Raw genomic sequence first — 21,943 nt, 5'->3', positions numbered from 1 at the left:
ACCAATTCGTTTGATGATACGGGGACTTCCACAACTTCAGCGAGTCGTATTCTGAGATTCGTAGTCTTTTGTAGGTCAAAATATGAGAATCGGTGAAGCAGCGTTGCAAGGTCCGTTTGTGACCCGAGCTCGACATTGTCGAAACAAATTTGATATCGCTCGTTTAAAGAGATGATTTTTTATTTTGAAATTTTGGTTGACCGTTCTATAACGTTCGTGGGATTTCCGACTATTTTTACGGGTATTTATTGAATTCATCGGGTTACGAAGATTAATACATGTTCAAATGTCATTTTCTCGAGTTTTACCAATTCGTTTGATGACACGGTGACGTCAACAACTTCAGCGAGTCGTATTCTGAGATTCGTAGTCATTTTCAGGTCGCAATATGGCAATTGGCGAAGCAGCGTTGCAAGGTCCGTTCGTGACCCGAACTCGACAATGCCGAAAGAGCGTGGAATCGATTTTTAAAGCGTTGGTTTACTGTTTTAAATGTTTTTTGTCGTCCACTCTGTGTTTTTGTTAGAATTATTAAAATTCAAAAATTCAACGGTTTACGAATGATCACCAAATTTTCAACGGTCAATTTCTCGAGTTCTACCAATCCGTTGATGAAAATAATAGCTTGGGCAACTTCAGCGAGTCGTATTCTGAGATTCGTAGTCATTTGCAGGTCAAAATATGATAATAGGTTAAGCAGCGTTGCAAGGTCCGTTCATGACCCGAACTCGACATCGATAGAATCAGTTCAATTGGGTCAGTTTAAAAACTCTTTTCGCATTTTTGAGATTTCAAGTCCTATTACGTCCAGATATTCTATTTTCCTTTAATTATTTGGGTTTTCAAGGGTTTCCAAGGTCACCCATGGTCATTTGAACCCATTTCAACCTGAAAAAATGTGCGTAAAAAGTGTGAAGCAGCTGGGTGCGCGAGGTCCGCCGGACCTCTGGGTGGTGAGTAAAGGTGTAAGGCTTGTGTGGTTGTGCGTAGAGGCAGCATTAGAGGGGAGGTCGTCCAGTGATGGGCTCTTGTGGTTGGTTGGAACACCTCCCCCAGTTGAGGATGATGATGACCCGTAAGAGCAGACTAGAGAGCTTTCGCGGAGTCGATTCCGAGCGAAATATGGCGGAAATGTGGAGGCCAGCGATGACGGTCAGTATCGAATGACGTTTTGAGGTTAGGAAACGTATGGGGGTTGGCGCCGATGAAGGTTTTTTTTAGAACTATGAAGATGGTTTTTTAGAGCGCTTTTTTTAAACTTAGAACAGAGAAAAAACAAAGGTAGTGAAACAGTAAACCAGGGTTTGGTTGGTTGGTTGACTTGAGCCACGTGGGCATCTTTAGGAATTTGCTTGTTGGTGGTTACCTCCTTCGCCAAACTGACCATATCGCGGGGGTTTATAGGGGAACACAGCGTCGGTATTAATGGAATACACTTGTCCTGAAATTGATTAAAACGGGGTGGTTGATTTTTTCGGTTCGGTGGAGGGGCGGTGGCGGGGGGCGGGGCAGCGCACGCATTGTGTGTTTGTTGTTTGTTGGTGGTGGTGGAGCACAAAGGGGCGGGGAATGAAAAAAAAAGAAATTTGATAAAACTTTTCCAAGTTTAAACAACAACATAAACTGGGTAGAATTTGTTCACAGTGTAATGTTTTTGTTTTGAAACTGCGCTGGGTGTAAAAGTGACATTTAGTGGGTTTCGGCAGGGTTGCTTCGATACCAGTTTAGTTTCGAATTGATTTAGTGTGTATGCGCGTTTTGTTGTGGTGGGGACGAGCTGTCAAAAGTGACATCCAAGTGACGTTTGCAGGGTAAGCTTGTACGGGGGTGGGTTTGCAGGGGGTCTTTTCACTCATGCAGAGGGCTGTGGATGGTGGGGGCATCGAGTAGGCTTTGCCTACTCAAACATCGGTTTGTTTTGTTTTTCACCTAGCCTAGACTGATTGAAAACTACTCATTTCGCACACGTCAAACTGCTCCAAGACGATACTTACCAAAGGTGGGCAATTTAACCAAGAAATTAGGACAGTTTGGGATACACTCTCAATTGGGGATGTTCAAATCGATATTAATTCGGTTCAAAAGGGACACGGGGTTCAAATCCACTGCAAAATTTCTACTCAAAACAAACGGGGGATTTTTTTTCTACAAACTACCACGCGCTAACACGGAAAGAAAATCACTCATCAGACTAATTTGTGTCTCGCATAATCGTAATTGGATCTAATACTGGTCGCGCAAGATTTCCAGATAATCTTCGGTGGGGTGTAGAAGAAAGTCTTTGTGTTGAACCAGTGTCAATTACCTTGCCAGTAGTAGCTTCCGGGGGCGCCCACAAACACTCGATCGCCAGTCTGGAAAGCGAAATGTCAAACAGAGAGAAAAGAGAAAAGAATTATGATTAATTGTGATTGGTAATTACATAATTGGGCGGCTGCCGGATCGATAAGGGCTTGAGCGCAGAGGGAGTTATTAAGGGGCAACCGGAGGTTATCGATGGAGTACTATCGCAAAATTGACACTTTGGAGCTAATTGAGCGAGTCATGCAAACGTCGCTGCAGAGATGTGATGTGTTGACACAAGAAGATTGCGAAAAACGGTTTCGTGAGAAGATTTCTGAGCTATTCGAGGGTAAAGGTCCGATCATGACCTTAAATTAACAGTTAATCAACCGATTTGTTACGAGATAACGCAATATTCACTCTTTTCAATTCAGCGTGTAAACTCTTCGTTGTCAAAACAAACAGCTGTCACTTTTAAGGGATATTCCTTGATTACGAAACGCACATTTGGAAGTCCTTTTTAGTGCTTTTTGGCAATTGGAGTTTTCGACAACACAGAACCTACTCAGAAATGAGTAAAAAGTGAATCTGTCATATTTGAGTGAATTCTACTCAATTTTCGTTAAATTCGTTAAATTCACTCAAATCTGACAGAAGTCCCTTTTACTCATTCCTGAGTAGGCTCGGGTTTGGCGAAAACTGAGTGATTTTGAACGTGCGTTTACCTTTTTCCCTATGAAAACAAATAGCTGTCACTTTTAAAGGGGTTTTCTTTTATTACGTAACTAAATTTTTAACCTTTGACAATTCTATTTATAAATTATTTCCTTTTTAAAAAAGGAAAAGTGAAAAGTGAAACCGTCACACTTGAGTGAGTTCTACTCAATTTTCGCTAAAATCTGAATGAAATTTACTCAATTCTGACAGATGCCTCTTTTACTCATTTCTAAGTAGGCTCGGTTTTGGCGAAAACTGAGTAATTTCGAACGTGCGTTTATCCTTTTCCCTATAAAAACTTTTACTCATTTCTGAGTAGGCTCGGTTTTAGCGAAAACTGAGTAATTTTGAACGTGCATTTACCCTTTTCCCTATAAAATCAAATAGCTGTCACTTTTAAAAGGATTTTCTTTTATTACGTAACTCATTTTTTAAGCTTTGAAAATTGAAAATTATCAATTATTTGCGTCATAAAATGCTCAATTTCAAAACCGTGTATGCTTTCACTGCTCAAAACAATGAGCTGTCACTTTCAAATGATCATTCTCAAATTACGTAACGAAAATGAGAAAGCCCTTCATGCGCCACGAAAAAATGGTCTTGTTTGGACGGATCATTAGGGTTATTATTGGTGCTTCCACGAGACGCGATGCCTAATGATTTGAGCTATTAGTTAGCACCTGCTCGTTACATCTTGTTAGGCAGGGAACTGTGAAGGTTGCACCTTCGCTGATGACTTCCGCGTTAAATGGACACTTCCGGTGTTACGTTTGGGGAAAACGTTGTTTGACTTTACCCAATAAACGTCTCTGGGTCAATTTGAAAAGTAAACTTTTTAAACTCGCAAAACATGTTTTTTTTTTCTTGAAAAAGGTCAGACCATCTTCAGCGCAATCTATTCCGAAATTCGCAACCATTTCCAATCAGAAAAGTCCAACCCAGCGAGCCAGCATTGCAAGGTCCGTCGATGACCCGAACTCGCGGCCTAGCAAATTTCCTTCGCACAGTCGCACAAAGCCTAAATAAAAACATTCCTCAAGTGCAATTCAATTCCAGCGAGGAGGACAAATTGCCAGCCGCTTCGCGGCGCCAAATGACCCCGGTCTGGAAAGACCTCAAGGTTGTCGACGCCGATGCCCTTATAAAGCGGTGGAGGTCTAGACGCGCCTAGGACCATCGCCGACCAACGAGCTCTTCTGTTTTTTTTGTTGCTCCTTCATTGAACTCGACAGAACAATGCACAATCGAGATGGTTATGAGAGGCATTTTGTCGGAAGATTAATTCGCTTCCAGGGAGGAAGTTTCGTCTAGTTTCGCAATGGGGATTGTTCAAAGGGGAGGCTTGTGAACAAGTTCATAAAATATTTATTGATTTTCTATGGGGTCGTTTATCATGCTAGGGAGTATGCAAATTGGTCTCTTGATTACGGTGCGTTGTCGGCTGGGTTGAAAACTGGAATCCCAATTTTTAGATAACGAGTTACAACGGAAGCTTTTGGTGAATTTAGGACCTTTTCGATGTTGACGTCTCAACTGTAAGAAAAACTCATAAACAATAGATATTTTGGCGTCAAAAGATCCGCAACCGAGTATTCTGACATTCGAGGTTGGTTTGGTTGACCCAACTGCCAAGTGGTGACGCAGCGTTCGAAGGTCCGTTGATGACCCAAACTCCACGTTGCTGAAAAAAAAGATTTTGACATTGCGAGCAGCTTCAGCGTGACCTATGCTGACATTCGACAGTGTTTCGAAGGTCCATTCGTGACCCGAACTCGACATTGCTCGAAATTCGCCCTTTCGTGTCAACCATCGTTTAAATCACCTTAATCGAAAGAGAAAACACTGCGGCAAACCTCCGGTAGCCACCGGTAATCCCAATCGCGTGAAGAGTTCGAAGCGGAATCAGAAAGAGATTAGCATACACGGCTTTTAACATTCTTTCAACAATGTTATCTTCTCGTTCTTGTAAGACCCTGCGCTTCCCCTCTCAACCGCACACACCATTTTCGGTACATGAATATTCGCTTCTGGTCCGCTTTTGGACCGCGCCGTGACCTCGCAGGGAATCGAAACGATCCTTCCGACCAAAGCGAAATCCGCAAACGAAAAAAAACATGACAAATTGAGAACTTTTAAAATACATTAAGAGCCCGAGCACGGCGACATGTGACATTATTTCGGTGTCGTCTTCCCACCCCCAAACCCCCGTTGTCCGCTTGTAATGCGATACAAGATCACATTGTGATGACAATCTTTATTGGCTCGATTTTTGGCGAAATTTTGCGGTTCGTTGCCTGTTTGGTGAGTGTCGCCCGTTGAAGTCTCCCGGGAAAAATGCGCCCGAAATGGTTTTCGATAAGGCCAAATTTGTACTCGCGCAAATGTCACTCCGGTCGGGTTCACGACGACCCATCCGAAAATAGACACCGAAATATTTATATTTATGTGCGATCGACGATCGCGAATGCAATTCCCAGTGCGTTCCGCGGGATCTCCGGTACAATGCGCGCAGAATTCCTTTTACGACCGAGGGGGGAAAACGACAAAACGATGAGCGATAAACTGTTGGCGAACTTTTGTTTATAAATCCAAGCGGGAAAGCTGAACACTTGGCGACCCAGGGAAGAAAAACCACAAAAAACTCAATGTCGAGTTCGGGTCATCAGCGTACCTTCGAACGCTGGCTCCCAGTTTAAGATATTTTTGATTTAAAATTATCACGAATGTCAGAGTTGACCATGCTGAAGTTGTAGACGGCAACTTTTTTCAAAAAATCACAAAGTCGAGTTCGGGTCATCAGCGGACCTTCGAACGCTGGCTCCCAGTTTAAGATATTTTAGATTTAAAATTAGCACGAATGTCAGAGTTGACCATGCTGAAGTTGTAGACGGTAAAATTTTTCAAAAAAAACCCAAAGTCGAGTTCGGGTCATCAGCGGACCTTCGAACGCTGGCTCCCGGTTTAAGATATTTTTGATTTAAAATTAGCACGAATGTCAGAGTTGACCATGCTGAAGTTGCAGACGGCAAAATTTTCAAAAAATCCCACCGTCGAGTTCGGGTCATCAGCGGACCTTCGAACGCTGGCTCCTAGTTTAAAATATTTTCGATTTAAAATTATCACGAATGTCAGAGTTGACCATGCTGAAGTTGTAGACGGCAAAAATTTTCAAAAAATCCCAAAGTCATGTTCGGGTCATCAGCGGACCTTCGAACGCTGGCTCCCGGTTTAAGCTATTTTCGATTTAAAATTATCACGAATGTCAGAGTTTGTTGAGAGTTGAAAATTTTCAAAAAATCTTACCGTCGGGTTCGGGTCATCAGCGGACCTTCGAACGCTGGCTCCCAGTTTAAGCTTTTTTCGATCCAAACTTTTTCCGACCTTCAGCGTAGACCACGCTGAAGCTACGGCCGGGTCGCAACGCGTCCGTACAATGTGCGCACCCATCCGCGCGCGCTCTCTCACTCAACATATTTATACATAAATATTACAATTCAATATCAGGCAAGAGATTTTTATATTTATTACCGGCCGATTGTTCCTGCTCATCGATTTGTATACAATGCCGACAAAAACGGCATGTTTCTGCCCGTCGTCTTCCTCCGTTGACTTTGTCGGGGTTGATCAATTCATTCGCGAAATGGAAAAAAAACGCTCAAAAAGATAGTATTTTCATCGCCGCGGCTGTCAAAAATGCGCCCCGTGACAACCTAACCTCAAACAGTGAAGGAAAAGAGAGGGATGAGGAAGGTAAACAAAACGCGCCCGCTGATGATGATGACAAACTTATTGGCTTCTGGTGGATCGTTTTTTTTTGCGTTGTGGCCACTGGCTGGAAGAAGAGGACGATTCCCGAAGACGCCGACGAATGGAACAATAAATTCTGCAATAAATACATCGGCGCATTGACTTCCGATGATGGACTTGTTTATGATTGAGCATTGTTTTGCGGGGCGGGTTTTTCTCAGTGTGGGATTTTTTTGTTTTGTTTTGCGCTGTCAGGTTTTTGAGTAAAGTTTCGGAAAATATGATTTATTGAGTTTTATTGTTGTACAAGGAAGAGTAGTTGCTGAAGTTAGTTGGAACTTCCTCTGACTTTTTAAAGGTTTATTATTGTCAGAACTGAATTAAAACAAATCAAGCAAAAAATGCAAAAGTTTTTATAACACTTCGTCTTTGGCCCTTTTGCATTGTTTTGCTAGAAATTAATCGTGTAGTTATAGCAAGAGTTGTCAACTGTCAGATTTTCAGTACACGCCAAGTTCAAAAAGTTCAAAAAGTTCAAAAAGTTCAAAAAGTTCAAAAAGTTCAAAAAGTTCAAAAAGTTCAAAAAGTTCAAAAAGTTCAAAAAGTTCAAAAAGTTCAAAAAGTTCAAAAAGTTCAAAAAGTTCAAAAAGTTCAAAAAGTTCAAAAAGTTCAAAAAGTTCAAAAAGTTTAAAAAGTTTAAAAAGTTCAAAGAGTTAAAAAAATTTCTAAAATTTCTAAAATTTCTAAAATTTCTAAAATTTCTAAAATTTCTAAAAATTCTAAAATTTTTAAAATTTCTAAAATTTCTAAAATTTCTAAAATTTTTAAAATTTCTAATATTTCTAAAATTTTTAAAATTTAGAAATTTCTAAAATTTCTAAAATTTCTAAAATTTCTAAAATTTTTAAAATTTCTAAAATTTCTAAAATTTCTAAAATTTCTAAAATTTCTAAAATTTCTAAAATTTCTAAAATTTCTAAAATTTCTAAAATTTCTAAAATTTCTAAAATTTCTAAAATTTCTAAAATTTCTAAAATTTCTAAAATTTCTAAAATTTCTAAAATTTCTAAAATTTCTAAAATTTCTAAAATTTCTAAAATTTCTAAAATTTCTAAAATTTCTAAAATTTCTAAAATTTCTAAAATTTCTAAAATTTCTAAAATTTCTAAAATTTCTTGTTCTTAAATTTCTTAAATTTCTTAAATTTCTTAAATTTCTTAAATTTTTTAAATTTCTTAAATTTCTTAAATTTCTTAAATTTCTTAAATTTCTTAAATTTCTTAAATTTCTTAAATTTCTTAAATTTCTTAAATTTCTTAAATTTCTTAAATTTCTTAAATTTCTTAAATTTCTTAAATTTCTTAAATTTCTTAAATTTCTTAAATTTCTTAAATTTCTTAAATTTCTTAAATTTCTTAAATTTCTTAAATTTCTTAAATTTCTTAAATTTCTTAAATTTCTTAAATTTCTTAAATTTCTTAAATTTCTTAAATTTCTTAAATTTCTTAAATTTTTTAAATTTCTTAAATTTCTTAAATTTCTTAAATTTCTTAAATTTCTTAAATTTCTTAAATTTCTTAAATTTCTTAAATTTCTTAAATTTCTTAAATTTCTTAAATTTCTTAAATTTCTTAAATTTCTTAAATTTCTTAAATTTCTTAAATTTCTTAAATTTCTTAAATTTCTTAAATTTCTTAAATTTCTTAAATTTCTTAAATTTCTAAAATTTCTAAAATTTCTAAAATTTCTAAAATTTCTAAAATTTCTAAAATTTCTAAAATTTCTAAAATTTCTAAAATTTCTTGTTCTTAAATTTCTTAAACTTCTTAAATTTCTTAAATTTCTTAAATTTCTTAAATTTCTTAAATTTCTTAAATTTCTTAAATTTCTTAAATTTCCTAAATTTCTTAAATTTCTTAAATTTCTTAAATTTCTTAAATTTCTTAAATTTCTTAAATTTCTTAAATTTCTTAAATTTCTTAAATTTCTTAAATTTCTTAAATTTCTTAAATTTCTTAAATTTCTTAAATTTCTTAAATTTCTTAAATTTCTTAAATTTCTTAAATTTCTTAAATTTCTTAAATTTCTTAAATTTCTTAAATTTCTTAAATTTCTTAAATTTCTTAAATTTCTTAAATTTTTTAAATTTCTTAAATTTCTTAAATTTCTTAAATTTCTTAAATTTCTTAAATTTCTTAAATTTCTTAAATTTCTTAAATTTCTTAAATTTCTTAAATTTCTTAAATTTCTTAAATTTCTTAAATTTATTAAATTTCTTAAATTTCTTAAATTTCTTAAATTTCTTAAATTTCTTAAATTTCTTAAATTTCTTAAATTTCTTAAATTTCTAAAATTTCTAAAATTTCTAAAATTTCTAAAATTTCAAAAATTTCAAAAATTTCAAAAATTTCAAAAATTTCAAAAATTTCAAAAATTTCTAAAATTTCTAAAATTTCTAAAATTTCTAAAATTTCTAAAATTTCTAAAATTTCTAAAATTTCTAAAATTTCTAAAATTTCTAAAATTTCTAAAATTTCTAAAATTTCTAAAATTTCTAAAATTTCTAAAATTTCTAAAATTTCTAAAATTTCTAAAATTTCTAAAATTTCTAAAATTTTTGAATTCTAAATAGCTTTTGTTTTAACATTTTTTTTGCAAAACAGGCAAAATATCGATAAAGCTTCTGAAAAAATAATGAAAAAATAACAAAAATCGTATAATTGTTATATCACAAAAGAAACGTCCCTGAATTAACAACAATTTATGCAATTATCACCAATCTACGCCGTCATCACCCCGGACGAATCGATCCGTCATCATTATCGTAAACCAGTCGGCGGTGGGTGAAAAGGAAGCAAGTTCGACCGAGTCATTGCAGACTGACAGCAATAACGATAAGCTCCCTTTTTTGCTATAAACGGTGTGGAGCCGATTCTTTTGCTTTATTTCGAGCAAACCACATTTTCAAATGACTTGGCACCTTTCCGTGGAGAAAAGTAAATTTGATTTTCCTTAAAAGAGAAGAACAATCACGATTGGAGTCTATCAATGAAATTTCCGGAAATCATTTATTAGTAAATACAATGTGCCATAATTTAACGCAAGTGACTCTTGTAAAAGCCTTGTTCAAATTAGCAATTCCGCGATCGCTATCACCGTTCGAGCGACCACAAACGAATCAGGAAGAGAAACTTTGAGCGCTCATGTTACAACTTCTTCGACTCAACTCAACTCAACAATCAAGTGGGTTATTCCCAGAACTTGTAAGTCGCCGTGTCGTCGGTTCGGAAAGAGCTCCGTTTTTGCTTCCTCTTGGTGGCCGATTGTTGGCCAGAAGACACGATTCGGGCCTTTTCCTCCCTTTGCCGGCTTTATGAATAATTTTACATACAATTTAGAGTTTTGAAAGAGGGGTCATGCTGTCCAAGCTTGTTGTTTTAACTGAAGATTTGTTTTTTCTTGCGAAAAAGTTGCCATAAAAAATGCTAGAATTTTTAATGATTTTTAAACTTTTAAATAAAATAACATTCAAATTTGAGTAAAACCCACTAAACGTGTACTCACATAATTTGTAAACCCCATTTGTAGGCAATACAATTAACATTATGGCAGTTGCTATAAAAAAAATTAAAACACAATTTCAAGCATTCTTGTGACTAAAATTTTAAGTTTTATGTATTTTCCCATCAGCGTGTACCTCCACCATCTGTCAAAACCACTTTTATAGCAACCCACCCGCCATTATGGCGAGCTGTCAAAATTCCGCAACTTTCCGTGTTTCGCGCGCACATTATGGACAGAAAAATTTGCCCACCCCTGAAAAAACATTAAATATTCCTCGAGCTCGAACTCTTTTCGGTCAGAATAAAGTCGGAGGCGGCTGCAATGATTCAAAATTTGCATAAATTCGTGGAATACTAACATGTGTCCGAGGCGGTGGCGATCAGGGCCGTGATTCCGGGCGGCTTCCGCGCCCACTACACGACCGGACAGAATACAGTGGGTGCATGCAAATATGGTTTTGATGCAACAGAAACAACAACAACCTTCAGCTGAAGCTGAATCGCGACCGGTCGTGCTCCCGAAATGTTGGAGGTGAGGGGCAAGCTGAGATTTGCAGGGTGTAAATTAGATTATGAAGACAATTGAGTAATTTGGAATGAATGTATATGACAGTTAACACGATTATGGAAAGTTATTCAAAATTGTTTTTTTTCTGCAAATTTTCAATTTTTTTTTAAATTTTTAACTTTTAAAATTGTGAAAATTGCAAAAATTGCAAAATTTGCAAAAATAGCAAAAATTGCAAAAATTGCAAAAAAAATAATGCAAAAATCGCTAAAAATAATTGCAAAATTCTCATTACCGTGTACTCGTTTGACAGTTAGCACGATCACGCACATAAATCTTAATTATTTTTTTTAATTTAAAATAAAATAGACTCAGTTATGGTCAAAACCGAACCAACTCACAAATGAGCATCGGTCAGATTAGATTGAATTTTACTCAAAATCCAAGAACCATTGAGTGTAAGTCACCGAGTTATTCAAAATTTGTAAAATTTGTAAAATTTGTAAAATTTGTAAAATTTGTAAAATTTGAAAAATTTGTAAAATTTGAAAAATTTGTAAAATTTGTAAAATTTGTAAAATTTGTAAAATTTGTAAAATTTTTAAAATTTGTAAAATTTGTAAAATTTGTAAAATTTGTAAAATTTGTAAAATTTGTAAAATTTGTAAAATTTGTAAAATTTGTAAAATTTGTAAAATTTGTAAAATTTGTAAAATTTGTAAAATTTGTAAAATTTGTAAAATTTGTAAAATTTGTAAAATTTGTAAAATTTGTAAAATTTGTAAAATTTGTAAAATTTGTAAAATTTGTAAAATTTGTAAAATTTGTAAAATTTGTAAAATTTGTAAAATTTGTAAAATTTGTAAAATTTGTAAAATTTGTAAAATTTGTAAAACTTGTAAAATTTGTAAAATTTGTAAAATTTTTAAAATTTGTAAAATTTTTAAAATTTTTAAAATTTGTAAAATTTTTAAAATTTGTAAAATTTTTAAAATTTGTAAAATTTTTAAAATTTGTAAAAATTTTAAAATTTGCAAAAAATGCAAAATTTGTAAAATTTGTAATTTCTTTAAAATTTGTAAAATTTGATAAAATTTGCTAAAATTTGCTCAAATTTGCTCAAATTTGCTCAAATTTGCTCAAATTTGCTAAAATTTGCTAAAATTTGCTAAAATTTGCTAAAATTTTCTAAAATTTGCTAAAATTTGCTAAAATTTGCTTAATCATGCTAAATTTGCTAAAATTGGCTAAAATTTGCTAAAAAATTGCTAAAATTTGCTAAAATTTGCTAAAATTTGCTAAAATTTGCTAAAATTTGCTTAAATTTGTAAAATTTGTTAAATTTCTAAAATTTGTAAAATTTTAATTTTTTTTTTAATTTAGTGGGTACTTGTTTGACAGTTCACACGTTCAAGCGGAATGACTCAAAATTGAGTTTCTCATCAAATTTGATGGTTTTTTTTTATTCTTCAAAGCTTCATCCCTGCCCGTCATGCAATTGAAATGTCACGCGATCCATATGGACGATTTTCACGTCTTTCGTTGGGTTTTTTTTTTGTTACCAGGAAAAAAACCGGAGAGAAGTTCAAAACCTACCTTCGTCAGTGAGGCACTGAAGCCCGCTTGACATGATCCTTGCCGGTGATAACCCCAGTACACTGTGGAAGGAAGAAAAACAGAAAAGAAAAAGTCAGTTGAGAAAATCGTAAATGAAGTGGCAAGAGAAGTTTCCTCCTTCTCTAAATTGAAACATATGTTTCGGGAGCATCTAAGACTGCGCAAGGTTTTTACGGTGAATTTAATGACATCTGAGCCGGATGTTTATGGGAGGCTCCCGTTTCGGGAGTGCGCGACCAACTTTGTTTCACTTATTTTATTGCAGCTTGTGACTTTGTAACAATTTTTCCACCGAAATGTGCATCTTCTTTTTGAAGTGCGCGCAGACCGCAAAACGCATCAAATCGTTAAAAATGGCTTGATAGTTCCACAGCTACTGGATAAACTTGTTGGTTTGGTGAGAAGGTTCCACAAATCTCGAGCGTTATTGTGCTGGAACTAGTTTTGAAGCACTAAAAGTTGCATTTATGGCTCGTAAAATAGGACGGCGCACTCCTCAACTAGTTCCAGTCACACAATTTGTGCTCAACCTTAAACTTCTTTTAACCCAACTCTGGGTAACCCTCTTGAAGCGTGCAAACTGCAAAATTCAAATCAAGCTTGCAATTCCATCAATCAACCGTCAACTTTTGCGCTAATCTCCGTTTTTTCCATTCTGTCGCTAGGGCTGTGCCCCACTTTTGTGTTCCGTTAATTTCATCACGACTAAGCCCTCTTCGAGCTCGCTAATGGTCTTTCGTTGTTTCCGTAGCGAGAACTTATCGTGAGCAGTGCGCTAAACGAAAAACCAAATCATCATCAACCCGCGTGAAGTTTGGTCTTGGTTTCCCACAATCGAAATGTTTACTGCACTAGATGATGGCGATCTTCCGTGGACCGATCGCCTAAGATCTGATGAATTTGGGTGGAATTTTTGAAAAGGGTGCAAACAAAACTTTGTCCCCAATTGTCTTGACACAAAAATTGCTTCTTTAGACAAACTTACATTGGGTGGGTGACTATTACTTTAATTTGTGCCCATATTTTTCCCAATTTGTGCCCACTTGTAAATTTGTGAATTTCGATAAACACTTGTACCATTTGTGCAGGGCTGTGCATTTGGTCCTCAAGTAGTTCAAAAATGTATTTCTTGTCCATTGTTTTCATTTTGAGCTTAATTGAGTATTTTGTGCCCAAAATTCTTTGGCACAAAACTTAACTCTGAACCACAGATTTGTGTTAATCCATAAAATAATTAGTGCGTTTTTTAACACATGAGAGTTTTAATAAGCAGAGCTGTGTCGTTTTTGGTAAATCACAAATTTCTGAACCACAGATGCTGTGTCAAGATGTGTGCCCAATGCTTGCCTTCCAAACACAAAATTGTGCTTCAAATGTAGAGCTGTGCCTGTGCTCATTTATGGATCTTGAGCCCTTTTTCCCTGGCACAAATAAATTTTGTTGAAATTTATTAAACTGGTGCGCAAGTGTGTTTTTGTACCCAAACCTTAAAAAAATAAAATAAGTTTTTATAATAGTACACACTGTGTATAGCTGTGCCATTTTGGCTCAGTTATTCTTTTTGTAGGAAAAAATAGCACTTATGTATATTTTGTGTTTTATAAGCACATCAATGTCAACATTTGTGTCCTCCTCCTTAGCTTCACGTGTAGAGCTGTGCCTTTTTGTCAGTTATACTTTTTTTTTGGGAAAAAAGTGTTCTTCTTTGGCACTTATCTACATTTGTGTTTGTGAATATTTGTGCTTTGCAAACAATTATTTTTGTTGTGTAGAGCTGTGCCTTTCATGATTGTGCTATATTTGAGGCTCGTCTTTTCTGGTAAGAAATCGTGCAATCTTGAGCCCATTGTTGCACTTCTTTGTCTAAATCAGTACTTTTAGCACATTTTTCAGCTACCAATTTGTGCCCATTTTGGTACACCTACATCCAAAGGATTGTGTATGGCACAAATTTAATTTCTACTCAAATTTTAAGCACAAATCTTTACTTTTTGAGAAAAAAATGCTTTTTGTCCTTTTGAGCTACATTTTGATTCCAGTGCACTGTTATTGATGGCACAAATCTATTTCTTACTCAAACCTGTGTTTTTTTAGCACAAAGCGCTTTTTCGTGCAACCTTACCCTTTTTGTGCCTTTTCTGTAGAGCTGTGCCTTCACGCTTAATGAATCTTTTTGAATCCGAACATGTTGGTTGGGCAACAATCGTTATTTGTGCAAAAATTGCACGTACTTAAAATCATGCAAGATGTAATTTGTGCCCATTTGGGCACTCATGTGCCCATTTAACCAATTTTAGGCACTTTCCTCAATTTAAACAGCTTTCAACAACCTTCTCTCCCGAAGAAAGTGCCCCTCTATTTTCTCTTCTCGCCGATCTAATTTCATCACCATAAATCTGTCCTCGCGGCCAGCCATGATGAACGATTTAGGTGTGCCCATTTTTTTCCCCCTCCAACGCGCTTATCTTTTGGAACACTCTGGCTGCGATAATTGTGACATCCCAGAGCGCACGTAATCTCGCCCGACGATTGCAGAACCTTCTCCGGTTGTGTGTCTCCCGCTGCTGTTGATGCTTTTGGCTTAATCTCTTTTCCACGACCGCGCGGAGAAAAACAGACAAGACATTGACCGGTTGACTTCTGAGCGGAGATCTCCAGAACTGTTCTAGCTTTCTGGATGTTTGTTTTTGATCTTCTTCTTCTTCGTCGGCGTCTTCTGCCTTATGAGTGCAAGTCCCGCCCGCGGTGCTAATCGCGCTCGAAGCACTTCTGGTTTATGCTAGTCACACCTTGGGTCATGTTCTGGGCGGAAAAACATAACCTTCTCAGTCGGATTTCTTGGTTCACGGATTCTCCGAGGCGTTGATGCTGCTGAAGATGCACAACACGGCGGAACATAATTTATGGGGTCATAATTTATGGCACGGTGCATGGTTTTTTTTTCGGTATGAGTTATTTAATGCGGTGAGAGAGCCTTGATATCTCACTTTTCGTGGAAAATGAGGTGGACGGTTGCTCTAAAGAGTCATAAAAACTGTGTTTTTGGAGGAAATTACGAACTTTGACTCAGGAAAATATTTAATGCTTTTTGTGCCCAAAAGTGCATCTTGGGCACAAATTTTGATTTTTCGCCAGAAATGTTCGGGCATTAAAATGATAATTTGTGCCCAACTGGTAACTATTGTGCCTTTTGTGTGGATGCCTGTTCCTTTTTGAATTTCGCAAAATGTGCACTTATCGTAATTTTAAAAAGAAAAGATTGCACATCCAAAAGAACTATTTGCCTTCTAGCACAATTTTGTGCCTTTGGGTAGAGCTGTTCCTTTTAATCACGATCGTGTTTCTTGTGCCCAGGAAATGGGCACTATTTTTTTGTAGCAAGAAAATGTGTGATATCTTACCCAATTTTGTGCCTTTAATGTAGAGCTGTTCCTATAAATTCGAGTAGCCTTCTTGAACCCAAATGGAAAAATATGGGGACTGATCATTATTTTTCACAAAAAAAAGTTTGTGCATCCAAGGGCACATAAGATCGTTTGCCGGCGTGGTGACGCGCGGTCAATTATGTGGCATTGTGTGTGAAAAGAAAAGAATTTTATTTCGTGTTTCATCCTGATTGGCTTGCCCACAAGCAGAAGAAAATCAGTTCAATTAGTTGGGTGGTGACGCGCGGTCAATTATGTGGCATTGTGTGTGAAAAGAAAAGAATTTCATTTCGTGTTTCATCCTGATTGGCTTGCCCACAAGCAGAAGAAAATCAGTTCAATTAGTAGGGTGTTGACGCGCGGTCAATTATGTGGCATTGTGTGTGAAAAGAAAAGAATTTCATTTCGTGTTTCATCCTGATTGGCTTGCCCACAAGCAGAAGAAAATCAGTTCAATTAGTAGGGTGGTGACGCGCGGTCAATTATGTGGCATTGTGTGTGAAAAGAAAAGAATTTTATTTCGTGTTTCATCCTGATTGGCTTGCCCACAAGCAGAAGAAAATCAGTTCAATTAGTTGGGTGGTGACGCGCGGTCAATTATGTGGCATTGTGTGTGAAAAGAAAAGAATTTCATTTCGTGTTTCATCCTGATTGGCTTGCCCACAAGCAGAAGAAAATCAGTTCAATTAGTTGGGTGGCGACGCGCGGTCAATTATGTGGCATTGTGTGTGAAAAGAAAAGAATTTCATTTCGTGTTTCATCCTGATTGGCTTGCCCACAAGCAGAAGAAAATCAGTTCAATAAGTTGGGTGGTGACGCGCGGTCAATTATGTGGCATTGTGTGTGAAAAGAAAAGAATTTCATTTCGTGTTTCATCCTGATTGGCTTGCCCACAAGCAGAAGAAAATCAGTTCAATAAGTTGGGTGGTGACGCGCGGTCAATTATATGGCATTGTGTGTGAAAAGAAAAGAATTTTATTTCGTGTTTCATCCTGATTGGCTTGCTCAAGTCCTTCCTACATCATCGTTGATCGGGAGGCACGACGTCGTGTGAATTGTTGCATTAAAATAAGTTTAAGTATTACTGTAAATGACTGTAGAAAAGTCCTTCCTTTATCATCAATGTCGTCTGGGTAATCGTGATGAAAAATTACATTTATTCAGTATTTAAATACCTGTGCGCGAGTGTTTTGGTGTGCTAATTAGAAAGACCTTCCCATAGCATCGTTGCTCGGAAGGCTCGCCGACGGGTTTGTTATGAAAGTCCTCCCCATAGCATCGTAGCTCGGGAGGCATCGAAAAGCCAATACCTTATCCTACTAACCCAAAAAAATAATAATCACGTGATGCTTGAAGGAGATGCTGTGGATTCAACGGTCTCAAGCGGTATCAACAAGTATATAGCGAAAAACTATGTGCTTGATGAGTCTGCAACTTCAACTATCGGACTAACATTCCTCCCTTTTGTTGAACTGCAGGCTTCTTGGGAGGGCGCCGGTATTGACTAATAAAGTCGGGGTCTTCAGGGGTTAAACAGTGAACGGATGGTTGGCTCCCACTGATCATTTTTGATTCATTGTTTAACTTCAGCTGATCTGTCAATAACGGAGTAGCAGCTCATTGGCAGTCAACCATGCTCATGCTCATGCTCATGCTCAAGGGCACATAAGATCGTTTGCCTTTTCAAGCAATTAATTGTGATCACATTTTCTTCAAGTGCCCATTAGTTTAATATTTTGTTCCTTTCAAATTCAAGTAAGCTTCTAGAGCCCTAATGTGCCTAATATGGGCACTAATCGTCATTTTTAAAACAGAAAAGTTTTTGCATCCAAGAGAAGATTTGATTCTTCTAGCATGATTTTGCAATTTTGTTTAGGGCTGTTCCTTTTGATTTTGAGTGTGTTACTTGGCACTAGTTTTCATTTGAAAGCAGAAAAGTTTATGCCCCCAAAAAAAAAATCTGCAATCTTACACTAATTGTGTTAAATATGGGCATCGTCATTTTTAACACGAACAGTCAAAGAGAATATTTGTGCCTTCCCTTAAAATGATGTGCCCTTGTGTAAGGCTGTCCCATTCCCAGCTCAAAAGTGCATTTTGTGAGCAACTGATTCTGAGCACATTTTTAAGTGCCCAATTATGTAGTAATTTGTGCCTTTTGTGTAGGGCTGTTCCTTTTAAACTTGAGCATTATTCTTGTGCCCAAATTTGCTTATTATAGGCACTTATCTATAATTTTAACAAGAGAAGTTTCTACATCCTGAGCAACTTTTGTGCCTTCCTGCAAAATGTTGTGCCTTTGTGTAGAGCTGTGACATTTTAGCTCAAAAATTAATTTTGCGAAAAAATGATTCTGGACAGATTTTTTTAAATGCCCAATTGTGTAATATGTTGTGCCTTTGGAGTAGATTTAAACTGAAACAGGATTTTTTTACACTCAAACTAATAGTGACACGTATTGTGATTTCTGAACAATTGACTTTGAGTACATTTCGAGTAAGTTTTAGACTATTTTCAGCCGTTTGTGTAGAGCATTTTATGTTAAATTCAATTGTATTTCTTGATATAGTGGACACAAATTTCTATTTGACACAAATAAGTTAGTTCATGCAAGGGAACATTTGTGCCCTCATGTACGATTTTGTGCCTTTAGGTAGAGCTGTTCCATTTGAACTCGACAGGATGTTTTCTTTTATGTGCCCAAATGTGTGCTATTTTGTGCCTTTTGCGCAGAAAAAAAAATATTTTTTTTACAATTATCATACGTTTTGTACCAGGGTGTTCTAAATCTGGGTAATTATCTTAATTTAGAATATTTGTGCTTTTGTACAGAGCTGTTCCTTTTGGGCACTCAAAATCGGTTTAAGCACATATGATGCCAACTTCTGCTTATGCCAAAAAAGTGCTCTTTCAACGCCAATCTTCTTATTTTAACGTTTGTACCTTCAAGTAATCATTTAGAAACCTTTGTGTAGAGCTGTGCCTTTTAGAAACAATTGGGCACAATTATGTTAAAAAACAATAGGCACAAACATTTTCTTTTTTAACAAAACCTTCACAAACTCCTGAAGTCACCAAAATTCAAGTTACCAGTCGGAAGTTGGAAGTCAGGAGTCAGGGGTCAAGAGTCAATAATCGGTAGCCAATAATCCGTAGTCAGTAGTCAGTAGTCGATAGTCAGAAGCCAGGAGTCAGCAGTCAAGAGTCAGAAGTCAGTCGTAAGTAGTTTGAATTCAGTAGTCAGTAGTCAGAAGCCAGAAGTCAGAAGTCAAAAGTCAGGAGTCAGAAGTCAGGAAACAAAATACAAGAGTCAAGAATTAAAAATCAGGTATCAGTAGTCAGAAACCATAAGTCAGTATTCAGTAGTCAGTAGTCATTAGTCAGTAGCCAGTAGTCGGTGGTCAGTAGTCAGTAGTCAAAAGTCAGAAACCAGGAGTCATAAGTCAAGAGTCAGGAGTCAGGAGTAAAGAGACAGAAATCAAGAATCAGAAATCAGTAGTAAGTAGTTTGAAGTAAGTAGTCAGTAGTCAGAAGCCAGAAATCAAGATTCAGGAGTCAGAAGTCAGGAAACAAAATACAAGAGTCAAGAATCAAAAATCAGGTGTCAGTAGTCAGTAGTCAGAAACCATAAGTCAGAAGTCAGTAGTAAGTAGAAAAAGTGAAGGTCAAAATCAATAGTCAGAAGCCATCAGTCAGAAGTCAGAAGTGAGTAGTCAAGAGTCAGGAGTCAGAAGTCAGAATTCAGGAGTCTGAAGTCAGGTCAGATGTCAGAAATCAGAAGTCAAGGAACAAGATAAAAGAGCCAGGAATCAATAATCAGGAATCAGAAGTCAGAAGTCAGGAGTCAGTAGTCTGAAGTCAATAGTAAAGTAAAGAGTCATGGGTTAGGAAACAAAATACAAGGAAAAGAATCAAGAATCAGGAATCAATAGTTATCAGTTCGTAGTCTGTAATCAGTAGTCAATAGTCAGAAGCCAGGAGTCAGCAGTCAAGAGTCAGAAGTCAGTTGTAAGTCGTGTGAAGTCAGTAGTCAGTAGTCAGAAGCCAGGAGTCAGCAGTCAAGAGTCAGAAGTCAGTTGTAAGTCGTGTGAAGTCAGTAGTCAGTAGTCAGAAGCCAGAAGTCAGAAGTCAAAAGTCAACGGTCAGGAGTCAGAAGTCAGGAAACAAAATACAAGAGTCAAGAATCAAAAATCAGGTATCAGTAGTCGAACATAAGTCAGGAGTCAGTAGTCAGTAGTCGGTGGTCAGTAGTCAGCAGTCAGTAGTCAAAAGTCAGAAGCCAGGAGTCATAAGTCAAGAGTCAGGTGTCAGGAGTCAGAAATCAGTAGTAAGTAGTTTGAAGTAAGTAGTCAGTAGTCCGAAGCCAGAAGTCAGAAGTCAAAAGTCAAAGGTCAGGAGTCAGAAGTCAGGAAACAAAATACAAGAGTCAAGAATCAAAAATCGGGTGTCAGTAGTCAGAAACCATAAGTCAGAAGTCAGTAGAGTAAGCAGAAGAAGTGGAAGTCATCAATTAAAAAATCAGTAGTCAGAAGCCATCAGTCAGAAGTCAGAAGTGAGTAGTCAAGAGTCAGAAATCAGAAGTCAGGAATCTGGAGTGCAAATCAGAGTAAATTCCTTTTAAAATTTAGCCTTATTTTAACACTTTCAAACACAAAAATACTCACTTGTCCGGCAGGGCGAATACTCGGAGAACTGCTGCATGCTGTTCCGGGCGATGAAGCACGTTCCCACCGGTTCGACCCGCTCCACCTTCCGGGGCTGCAACTGGTGGAACACGTACCGCGGGGCACAGGCCTATCGAGGGGGAAGAACAAAAAAGTAAACAAAGTTAAAACAATGGCAAACGCGAAAATTACTTTTGACACTTTGTGAGCTGTCAAAAAAAACAACAATCCGAAAATGCTCCCTGTTGGAAATTTCTCCAAGGCCTGCACACTGGGTAGAAATCATCGCGTCAAACTGCTCGAAACGAAGAAGAAATAAAATAATCATAAAAAAAACCACACAACTGACCATTTTCAAATAAGGCAACCAGTATCGAACGGTATCATCGCAACCGGATAAATATCTGCGCCGACTGCTTGGATCCCCGACGTTGTCAGACCACGCGGGAAGAAGCCGGCAAGTCAGTGAAGACTTGATGACTTGCGGAGGGAGAGCGAAGAAGAAAAGAAAAGGAAAAAAAACTGGAAAACGGCGTGCGGCCCTAAAAAGGGCAAAACAATGCGATTTTATTGTTGTTTTCTCTAAATCACTCTCACGCGCGGCACTTGACTTGACCATATTGAACCTCCGGCGACGACCGGGGTCTTCCGATCGAGGAGTGACCATCGGCGCACGATGCAGAAGAAAGTTGCACAGAAGCAGATGAGACTTTGGCATTTTGAAGGAAAGCTGTCGGAATTAAATTTCTTAAAACTTCAATTTGGGTAATCTCAGCAGAGTGTGTACTTTTGACAGGTCAACGTCACACAACACTCATGTTTGAAACAAGTTATTTTTGGGTAAGAAATAAAACAAAACAAAACCTGCCAAAATTAATATCACTAAAATCTGATACACCTCTTTAGTTACCCCCACCTTGGCAAATAAAATCACGTTTTCGCGTGAGTCGCAAAGTAAACTAAACTCATCAAACAAGTGCCCAAACAGGACCTGGAAGGGAAGGAAGGTGTCGAAAATGTTAATGGGTCACACGATTTATCATCCCCCCCTCAAGCTACCAGCCAGGAAAAGCCATTATCACACCTTGCACTTTTCACCACCTTGGCTTGTTTGGTTGGTCGGTCGATACACGCTAAAAGGATTTTGGCCTTGTAATGGATATACTGCGCGCGCTCTAACGCGACCAGGAATGATTCTCCTCTTCTTCTTTTTCGTTTCAATTTTTATTACCGAACGATGATAGTTACGAACGACGACTGTCACCGCCAACTGTGGTGACCTGGACTACCGCGGTGTGATGGGTGATGTTTATCTGCGTTGTCCTATCCGTCAGGTGAGGAAAAGGGGTTGGGTAAGAGGAAAGAGGGGATTTATTGGACTTTTTCGCGTAACTTTCATCAAATGATGGGTTTTCGAAT

The 21,943-nt window shown here is 36.9% G+C and overlaps 1 protein-coding gene across 3 annotated transcripts in view; it reads right to left on the bottom strand.

Moving 5' to 3' along the window:
- The window catches only part of LOC120424021 (integrin alpha-PS2), a 102,298-nt gene that overhangs the window by 7,981 nt on the left and 72,374 nt on the right, over positions 1 to 21,943 (bottom strand). For 2 of the 3 annotated variants that reach the window (XM_039588036.2, XM_039588037.1), the window contains exons 5-8: positions 20,525 to 20,654; positions 12,415 to 12,476; positions 2,306 to 2,354; positions 1,367 to 1,441 (exon numbers count right to left, since the gene is read on the bottom strand). In XM_039588036.2, the coding sequence (XP_039443970.1) occupies positions 1,367 to 1,441; positions 2,306 to 2,354; positions 12,415 to 12,476; positions 20,525 to 20,654 (316 nt within the window). The remainder of the gene's footprint in view (positions 1 to 1,366; positions 1,442 to 2,305; positions 2,355 to 12,414; positions 12,477 to 20,524; positions 20,655 to 21,943) is intronic. The other variant, XM_039588038.2, reaches the window with a different exon arrangement.

Source organism: Culex pipiens, chromosome 1 (assembly GCF_016801865.2).
Source record: "Culex pipiens pallens isolate TS chromosome 1, TS_CPP_V2, whole genome shotgun sequence".
Classification (NCBI taxonomy): Eukaryota; Metazoa; Arthropoda; class Insecta; order Diptera; family Culicidae; genus Culex; species Culex pipiens.
This window is presented reverse-complemented; position numbering and strand designations above follow the sequence as displayed.